At 59.2% G+C, this 9,550-nt stretch overlaps 1 protein-coding gene across 10 annotated transcripts in view; it reads right to left on the reverse strand.

Annotated features, from left to right (window-relative positions):
- TSC22D4 (TSC22 domain family member 4) overlaps positions 1 to 9,550 on the reverse strand; it is a 31,142-nt gene extending 21,592 nt beyond the window's left edge. For 9 of the 10 annotated variants that reach the window (XR_006591215.1, XR_006591216.1, XR_006591221.1 and 6 more), the window contains exons 1-4: positions 9,044 to 9,550; positions 7,587 to 8,620; positions 5,319 to 5,485; positions 109 to 157 (exon numbers count right to left, since the gene is read on the reverse strand). Coding sequence is in view for 1 of the 10 variants with exons in the window: in XM_003998482.6 (XP_003998531.1) it covers positions 109 to 157; positions 5,319 to 5,485; positions 7,587 to 8,348 (978 nt within the window). In the remaining 9 variants the exon portion in view is untranslated. The remainder of the gene's footprint in view (positions 1 to 108; positions 158 to 5,318; positions 5,486 to 7,586; positions 8,621 to 9,043) is intronic. The other variant, XM_003998482.6, reaches the window with a different exon arrangement.

A 9,550-nucleotide genomic window follows, 5' to 3' on the forward strand; every position in this document is an offset into this window, starting at 1 on the left:
TGGGAGTCAGATGAGGAGCTGGGAGTTAGTATTCCCTAATGAGGACAGCAGAGGAGGGGCAGCAGGACATGAGCTGGGACCACCTGGGACCAAGATGGCTTCTCTTACCATGGCTTGTTCGATCTTGTTGTCAATGCCAACCAGGCTTCCGGAGCCGCTGGGGAGACACAGGGAGATGAGAGGTGAGGGGGAAGAGCAGGTGCCAAACCAGGTCCAGGTGTCTGGACACCGCAGCCAGCTGCCCTCTGGGTCCTTCTCAGAGCAGGCTCTGGCCTCCTCCACAAGCCCCATTCACTGCAGCCTCCCACCCACACCCCTGTCTGTACCTGTGACAGTAGAGAATCAGGGAGAGGAGGGTTTTGTCCATCCCCCGGCGGGGTGAGGGCCGCTGTCCAGGCCCCCCCAGGCCCCGGTGAGGCGGGGGTGCAGATGCCCCTCGGATGGGGGATGCTCCCCGAGGAGAGCAAGGAGAGGAGACACAGCCCCTTTTCCGGGGAGGCCCTGGAGCCATCCCCACCACTCGGGTCTCATACGATGACACCAGGGACTTGACAGAGATGCCTGGCTGGGCCATTCCCAAGGGAAAGGGCTTTAGGCAACCCCCAGAGGGAGAGGGCTGTATCAGATGGACTGCCTGGGGGGCTCAGAGCCCCCCGGGGCAGAGCGGGGTCTGGCTGGTGCCAGGCAGACGGAAAGGAGACAGTGCCTAGGGGGTGCTGGTCTGAAAGATATACACCGCCCCCCAGGGCAAAGCCTGGCTGCTATTGGCTCCTCAGGGACACGGGGACCCCCTCCCACCAACCTCCATGGTGGGCGGGAATTCCCAGACACGGTCAGTGCCAATGTCCCCTTCTCACCCTGGCACCAATCCCAGAGCAGAGGGAAGGGGGCAGGCTGAGGGAAGTCAGCTGGTGGGCTGGGTCGGGGGAGGGACTCCGGGGCCTGAGGCTTGGGTCAGAGAGGGGTGTGAAGGGTGAGGGACAGCCTGGCCTAGGGAGACGTCCCCACTTCTCCACCCATCCCATCCCCTCTGAACTAACACTGGTCTCCCTCAAGCCCTCCGCTCCACTCTGCTGGGATGGGGGTGGGTGGTGTGGTGTTTCGGATTAACTTGTCATCTTCCTTGGACTTGTAAGCACCCCCTGCCCCAGACACAAAGCCCACATCATGGGTGACCCTGGGGCCTGGCCAGAAGGTCTCTGAGGGAGAAGAATGGAAAGGTTACCAAAGCAATGAAAACAGAGCCCTGATAAACAAGCACAGCCTATGGATCTGGAACCGGGGTCTCGGGTCTGGGGTCTTGGAGGGAACAAAGACTTGAGAGGAGGTGGGAAAGTGAGGCTGGAGATGGGACATGGAGAATTGGAGCAAGGGTTTTGAAGGCCCTTGGGAGCCAATGATAGGGGAGAGCAGGCCTGGCTGCAGTTTGTTAAGCGGCCACCAGAGGTCGACTCAGGCCTGGCCGAACGGTTCCAGGGCCGGCCTCAGGATCCCTCAAGCAAGTCTTGCCCCTCTGAGGCCACGGGAGGCCAAGAGTCTGCACAAGTCTCTCGGCCTCGCCCTATCCCCCAAGTCTCCCTCTTGTCACCACTTGGGTCTCAGCCTCCTGCTTCATGCCCTAGCTCATGACCCGCACCTGACCAACCTCTCCCTCAGCCACCTCAGCCCTGGGGCCACCTCTACACCCAGGCCCGCCCCCCCTTGTGCTGCAGGATCACCCATGATCCTGTCCTCCAGCCCTCAGCTTTGCCCCCCTCAGAGTGGGTGATCTCAACATGCGGCATCCTGCACTCCTGTGCTCCGGTTGCAAGCCCTTTCTCCTGATGGTCGGTTCCAACTCGCTTCCCTGTGGGGGGAATTAGCACTCAATTCAAGGTGACCCTTGGATGAGGCCCTGCAGCCAGGAAGGGAGCATAAGGGAGCTGGGAATTTTCCATTTCCTGTCCAAGCTCTGGGTGCAGAAGGCGCTGACAGGTGGAGTAACCAAGGGGGTGACAGGGCCTGAGAGAGCAGGACAAGGGTGGGATGGGCGAAGGACACCAGGGACTCCTGGGGTTGGGGGGACAGGACAAGTTTAAGAGTGGAGGGTGAGCCAGCCAGCTGGAGAGCCATGGCAATTTTCAAGCTATTTCAATCTGAGACACCTGGGTGGAGCCTGGGCCACCACAGGTCACCGCCCCCTGCCCCCCTCCCCAGTACACACAAGACACACAGAGACCAAAGAGGGGAAGATTCACAGGAATAGGAACACTGGCCTTGCTTGGCGGACACTCAGGTAAAGATGCCAAGTAAGTTGTTTGTTCTTGCCAGAAATAAAGGAATAATACAACAATAAACATTTGTTGGCTGATAGATGACTATCTCCTGTTTGTCTAGTGCCGGAGAATTTTTGACAGCACTTTCCACTGTCACATTCTAACGTTAATACTTCAAGGGACCAGGACTCTGGCCGGCAACCCAAACGCTCCCCTTGAGAGCGCCCAGAGCAAGCAAGCTGCAGGCACTGTGCCGGAATCCCTGGGCAGGGCCAGGACCAGGAAGCTTGAAGTTAGCTGGGTGGGATCAGCCCCCACCACAAACCCAAAAGGCGACTGTGTGAATTAGAACAAAATGCCCCCCTTTTCAAGACACTTAGTGCCATCTTTCAGAAAACTCACATGACTTCCAAGTTTTGATGACAGTGATTTCAAATGTGAGCGGTGCCCCCTGGGGTTGTGCATGCATGGTATGCACAACTGGGGACTCTGGCTCTGTAGGACCCTTGGGTCTTGGGGCAAGGACAGCCCTAGAGGCTGGTCTTCCTTTTTGAAGGTCAAATGAAACATCCTCAAAATGAGGACCAGATGAAGAAGCGGGACACCTGGAAGAGGTGGAAAGGTTCTGATTCTGGGGACAAGGGCCAGCTCTACTCCCTAGCTATGTTCGGAGGAGCCCGCAGGGGATGGGCCTGAGGCCAACAAAGTGGCATCCGGCTGCCCTCTCTATACTCCCTCCCGGATCTGTGGTGCCTTTGGGGTGGGGCCAGGCCAGAGTGGGGGGTGGGGCAGGGGGGTTGGCTCCTTGCCCAGCTTGGGAGAGCTGTCCCTGCCTCTGTCCTGGAGAGAAAGGGCATCCTAGAGAGGGCTGCCTCCTCCTCTTCTCTTGGGACATAGGCATCCCAGTAGGAGAGTGGAGAATGTGGCTTTGGGGTCAGACCCAGGCTCCGAATGCAGTCCTGTCACTTACTAGCTCGGTGACCTTGAGCAGGTTTCTAAAACCTTTCTTCTCTGAGTCTCAGTTTCTTCATCTGGAAAGTGGGGATCATGGGGTTGCTTTAGTGAGGTGAGAGGTAGCACCTGACCCAACGGAGGCACTAGATAAATAAATGTACTTTTTCTTTCCCAAGTCCCTGGGATTCATTCCCTATAATGCCTGGAATCCCCATGCTGGCCATCTACCCACACATTCCCTCATCCACCCAACTATTTATCCATCTATCCACTTATTCAAGTACCTTCCAACTGCCAGGCCCTGTTGTGGACACATGGTTCTTGCCACCCAGCAGTACATGAGCAGTCTGAATTCACCAGGCACCCTCTGTTCTCCCATCCCCAGATTCTGAGATTGGCAGGCACCCCCCATTCGCCATCTGAGATCCAGGCACTCAACTCCCCAGCCCACTTTCTCTTTGAAAGGGAGGTTCCATGCCACTCAGACCCTGTTCTCCTGCCAGCTCTGGGCACACCAGAGAGGTGAGGTGGGGGCCACATGGCTCATCCCAGGGGACCAAGGGGAATGGCCCAACCCAATCCTACTGGCCCAGCAGGGTGGGGCAGGAGAGGGGCTGGGCTGGGCCAGAGCCCCAGAGGCTTGGAGTGGAGCAGGATAAAGTGAAGCCTGGGTGCCTGACCGGTCAGACTGGGGTGTGGGGAGGGAGTGGGACAGAGGGAGGGAGGGAGGGAGGGGACAAGCCAAAAGAATAGAGCTGAGGAGGCTCCTGGAGGCAGAGCCCTCTAAGAAGGAGAAGTAGGAGGTTGGTTCTGAAATCAACATGGGTGGGGAGGGACAGGGAGCCCTCATGCCAGGGAACCTCCCAGTGGGAGGGAATAAGGGTGGGAAGCTCTGAGAATAGCAGCCATGGGGGCAGGTGACTCCCCGGCCCTGGCCAACCTCACACCTCACCTCATACATTCCTGAGAGCGGGGGAGCCCAGAAGCAGCAATGCCCTGCCCCACTGTGTCCCTCACTCTGGAGGAGCCACCACCAGGCCCCTCGCCCTCCATCCCACTGGCTCCTGGCCACCCCTTCTCTTTCCTCTCTGCCTCCCGCCTCTCCCCAAGGCCACGAGCTCTTTTCTTTGGTGAGACTTAGTCCCTGATTCGGGGTGGGGTGGCGCCATGAAAGACACAAGCAGGCAGGAGAGACTCCCTTCTAGAATAGGTCTCCCCATCACCCATAAAACTCAAGGCTAAGCCCCACCCCTTATTTCCTTCCAAACAGGAAGTCCCTCCCCCCCGAGCCTCAAACAGGAAGTCCCACTCCTCCCTCCAAAATAAAAGTGGTGACTCCCCAGCCTTTCTATCAGTCCCCAGCCAGAAGGGAGCTGCGTGCCTATCTGACTCGCAATTTCGTTCCTCCCTTTTCAGCTTGCTGACATTCCTATGTTGAAACCTGGCCCTCGAAACAGGAAGTTCTGCCCACCGTGCCGCCAAACTGAACGCACATTCTCCCCTGAAGGGCAAACTCCTGCAGATCCTGCTCTCCTGTGCCTCCCCTGTGCCCCACAGCCATCCTCTCCAGATTCTGGCTTGGTGGCTGCAGGGAGGACTCAGCCCTCCTGGTGTTCCGAGCACAGAGAGCAGAACCTCAGGGACGTGCTTTCTTGGCACTAGAAGTCCTAGGATCCTAAAGTAGTGTACACAGTGTCTGAGGATGTTACCTCCAAAGGCTGGCGTTCCATTCTCCTCAGTAGGGAGAAGGAGGTGGGAACCCGGAGGAGACCCAGTCCCTATTTGCCTCTCCAGCGCACTTGCCAGTAAATTCTTAGGGTTGGCCAAATGATCGCTAAATCTGCAAGAGCTCTGGAATTTGACAACAATGACTCCCTTCAAACTCTAAAAAAAAAGTCTATGATTTGACAATCCTAAGCCAGGGAGTCCCACCCAGCTCTCTCCACAGAGAGGGAGTGGGTCCCAAATCAACTTTGCCCAGTGGTTGTGCCCAGGCCAGGTTTCACTGTTGAAGAGGTCCTCTCCAAGTTCAACTTGGGGGAAGGACACCTACCAGGCAGTTTCATGCAGTTGGCCCAGGTGCTGGGTGGAGATCTAGAGCCCACCTACCTATCATCATCGCTGTCCAGGTGGCCACTGATGGCCAGCATGGAGCGGGCCAGGCTGAGGCTCTGGGCTGCTGCTGCTCCAAAGGGGTCTGGAGACTTGTGAACCAGACTGGCATCGGGGAACAAGTAAAGGGCTGGGGAGCCGGGGCGAGAGTCGAGTGGGGGCACCTGGAGGCAGAGAGGTAGGAATCATCACATCAAGCGCAGGAAAAGAACCGGCCACCTTACAGCTTGCCTAGTAGTCTTCCTCATCTCTCCCCACATACATCCGTTCTCTTCCGAGGACCCAGGAGTCCTGACCCAAAGCCCTTCTCTCGTGCCCAGGTCTGGTGAAGGCATTAGGCAGGTATCAGAGGCAAGGGAAACAGTGTGCATCCCTAAGACTGAGTGTGAGCAGCTTCCAAAAAGTGGCTCACGGGGTACTAGAGTACTAGAGAGGGGGTCTGGCAGGCACTCCGGTACCCTTCCACCAGCTGAACCAGGACCCCCCAACCAGAGGCTAGTCAGAGAGTGTCTGGGCCTTCTGTCATCTGACTTACTAAAGCAACTCAAATGTCACTTCCTCAGAGAGGCAGTTCCCCATCACTGGACTAGTGAATTCCACTGAACTGTTCTATGTGTGTTTTTTTGTTTGTTTTTTTATAGCACCTAATAGTATCTGAAATTAAAGTATTTTTGCCTCCCTGCTACTAAAAGGTAAGCTCTAGAGGGTAGAGCTTATAGTTTGTTCAATAACTATTTGTAGAATGAATGAATCCTCAGAAACTGGTCCTCCGCCCCCCCCCCCCCATCTTTTCTAGTCTCTACTCTCAAACTTCTCAGATTCAGGTGAGGTTCTGCTCCTGCACTGGGCCCTGGGGGTGGGGGGAGCGGTTAGGTTGCGGAGATGGGGGGAGAGGTGGAGCCTGGGCATGGTCCCACACAGCCCAACAGGCGCTGGGGGTGGCTGCAAAAGGGCGGGGGCCACAGGAACAAGACGCCTCTGTGAGGCCCCAGGAGGCCCCTGCTTCTCGGAAAAGCCAAGAACAGAGAGTCCAGAGTGGTTAGAAGGACACAGCAGAGGAAGGGGGCCCAGGTGGTGTCCCCCCGCCCTCCTCCCAGCCTCTCTCCTGAGAGAGGGGAGCCAGACTTCGGGGCACGTGCACACAGGATGTGGGTTGAGGAGAGGGGTCTGGGGGCACTAAGGACAGACGGGCAGGGTCTGCAGGTCCAAGGGAAGCTTGGCCAGGGCTTAATGACAGAGGGACTGGGGCAAAGGGGACTTGCTTTGTAACAGCATGGGGACAGGGACCAGTAAAGGAAACAGCATCTTCTCCCCTGGAGTAAGAACTGACTCAAGAAAAGTAGGGGGCGCAGCATGAGAGATGTGAGCTTGAGGCCAGGAGGGGGTGGGGGAGCCGGTCCTGACCGGTCCTGACAGGGCCCAGACATCCAGTCCCAGGTTATTTTTATACTGTGGTTTGTGCCCAAGGCCAGGAAGGGGGAAAAGTTCTCATTCTCACACTCCCTGCCTTTTCTTCTGCAGTCCAAGGTGTTATTTTCTCCTTCAGGACAGACACATCCATCCCCCACACCCCTGGCTGCCCACCCCCACCCCAGGGACCCAAGCATCCTGCCCCCCAGCCCAGACTTGTTCCTCTTTTGGAGACAGGAAGCAGAAAGAGCAAAGGATTTAACTCTCTCTAGGCTGCTTCCTGCTTTTCTCCCATTCCCCCGTGGCCACCCCCAGTTATCAGTCGTGGAGAGGCCTAGATGCAGGGTCCCAAGACACACAAGTCAGCCAGGGAGACAGTGGGACGACCACTTTCTACCCCTCCCTGCCAACCTCGGCAGCTCCCAGAGGCCCAAGCACCCAGGCCCACCTAGGACCTCCACCCTCAATGCCTGAAGCCAGAAGGGGTGAAACCAAGACAGAAGGTAAGGGCCAAAGTGAGGAGGCCACATCTCTGTGATGGAGAGACAGGACTGGGCTATTAGGAAACGGAGACCTGGGCCAAAGGTAACAAATTAAAGGCTAAAGAGAAAGAAAGAAGGTGCAGAATGTAGGGGAAGAAGGAGCCTGAGAAAGAAAAGAAAGGCTGTGTGGGGAGAAGGATGGGCTTCCCAGGGAAAGGGCAGGAAGAGAAAAGAGAGGCTACCTGATGGGACAGACAGGTGGGGAGAGGGTGGCATGGAGGTGGAGGCAGGAAGGCCCAGGCTGGGGACCCAGGCTGAGATGGGCAAGCACCACCCCTCAGGTGTCTCCCCCATCCCAGAACCCAGCTCTTACCTGCCCCATCTCCTCTGGAGCGACCAACTCCATCCTCAGCCGCAGGGCTCCATCCTTTGACCGGGACAGGGGAGAGGTCCCTGTTGCTGAGCCCCCAGCCTCCACTTCCACCCTCAGGGATGGCAGGGGCGTGGCAGCCCGGGATGGGCCCGCGCTATCCCCAGTCCGGGGCTCTGGGGGGCGCTGCTGGGGTGGGGAGGCTGACAGTGGGGGTGTCTCCACCTTGGCCTTGCCAGGCATTGCCAGCTGGCCCAGCCCCCCGGTTAAGGAGCGGGCCTGAGGTCCAGGGGAGGTGGGGGGCGGACGGAGCCAGGAGGTGGGGCCCTGAGACAGGCCTGGCTGTGGAGTTGGGGCACCCAGGCCCAAGCTGGCCAGCTCCAACCTGGAATCCAGAGATCTGCCCCCAGTGCCTCCTGAGGCCCCTCGAATTCCCTCCAGGAGGCGGCCAAAGCCTGGGGGCTCCAGGTCTCTCTCGTAAACATCCACACACGTCCAACGGCCTCGGCGGTAAGGCTCTCCCAGGCCGTGGGGCAGCTTTACCACCCGGAAACGGGAGGCAGGGGCCCCAGGCGGTGGGGAGCCATTCCGGGGGGTGCTCTTGCCCCCCTGCTCGGGGTTGGGCTCCCCATTAGGCAGGCGGGGTGGGGGCCCCGTGGGGGTGGGCAAGGCAGGGGGCTCAGAACCCCCTGGGCTCCCTGGGCCCTCATAGTCCGTGGTGACGCTGGTGATTTGGAAACTACTCTTCTTCTTGCCCCCACTCATGGTCCCTGGGGCTAGGACTCGGCCAAGGTGGGCGGGGGTGCAGCTGGGGCTCCTCGAAGGGGCTCAGGCACCCCTGGAACAGGGGGGCCACATGGCGGGGGCATCAGGGCCCCTGGGGACATCTGGGTCCGACATGGCCGGAGGGCCCTGCAGGAACTGGGGGTGCTGGGTTGGTGAAGGGAGCACAGGGCAGGGGAGGCGGCAGGAGGTGGGGGCAGGGGCAGGTTTTTCCTGCCGCTGGCGCTGCCCAACTCCAGAGCTGAGTTTGCAAACTGGAAAAAGAGAGAGAGAGAGAGAGAGAGAGAGAGACTGTGAGAAAGCAGTGGGCAGGCCACCTCTGGGGCTTCCTCTCTGGGGAGCAGAATGGGGGAGGAAGGGGAAACCGCCAGAGACCCAGAGACAAAGAGACAGAGACGAAAGAGACCAGGAGATCCCAGCCGTCCCACAGAGTAGGAAGAGGCAGCCCAGACCCAAAGTTGGGCATTTCTTCCCTGGGATTCAAACTCGCAAGACCCAGTTACCCGAGGGCGGGGGGCTCCGGGGCCTTGGTTGAGCAGGGGTGAAGCAGTTTTTCAGCCTGGCCCCGCCGCTGAGAGGCCTCTGCCGGGTGTCCGGGCCCCCGCACCCCAGCTCCCCCATCCCTGGGGCAGGCCCTGCCCCGCTGCCCCAGCGCCCCGCCCAGCCCAGAGTCATACCTCTCGGCCTCGGCCACCGAGCTGGGCCGGGGGTCCCGGCCGCCTAAGATGTCGGGTTGTCCTTCCCCTGGGGCCTCTTGGCCCCAGCAGCGCGGGGGGCGCAGGCGGGAATCAGAGGCTGTCCAGTTCTCTTCGGGGACCGCACTTTGCCCCACAAGGCATCTCAGTAAAAAGTTTGCTCTCCGGAAAAGAAGGATCCCCCGCCTCCTTGGTGGAACCCAGGCGCGGCCTCTGAAGCCCCAAGGGTCTCCAGACCGGTGCGGGAAGAGGCGGCTCTGCCCCCCCCCCCGCCCCCCGCCCCCGATCCTCCAGGTGGAGCCGCCTGGGTGGTTGGGGCGAGTGGGTCTCCCAAAACTCCTCCGCGTGGCACGGCTGGGTCTCTCTTCGCTTCTCGGCTCCTCTCGGTTCTGTCTCTCTGCCTTTCTCTTTCTGGGCTGTTGACAACCCCCACACCAGGAAGTCCTGCCTCCTCGGGCCTGCTGACTGCTCCTCTCCTCCTCCTCCTCC

The sequence above is a fragment of the Felis catus genome, chromosome E3, assembly GCF_018350175.1.
Source record: "Felis catus isolate Fca126 chromosome E3, F.catus_Fca126_mat1.0, whole genome shotgun sequence".
Classification (NCBI taxonomy): Eukaryota; Metazoa; Chordata; class Mammalia; order Carnivora; family Felidae; genus Felis; species Felis catus.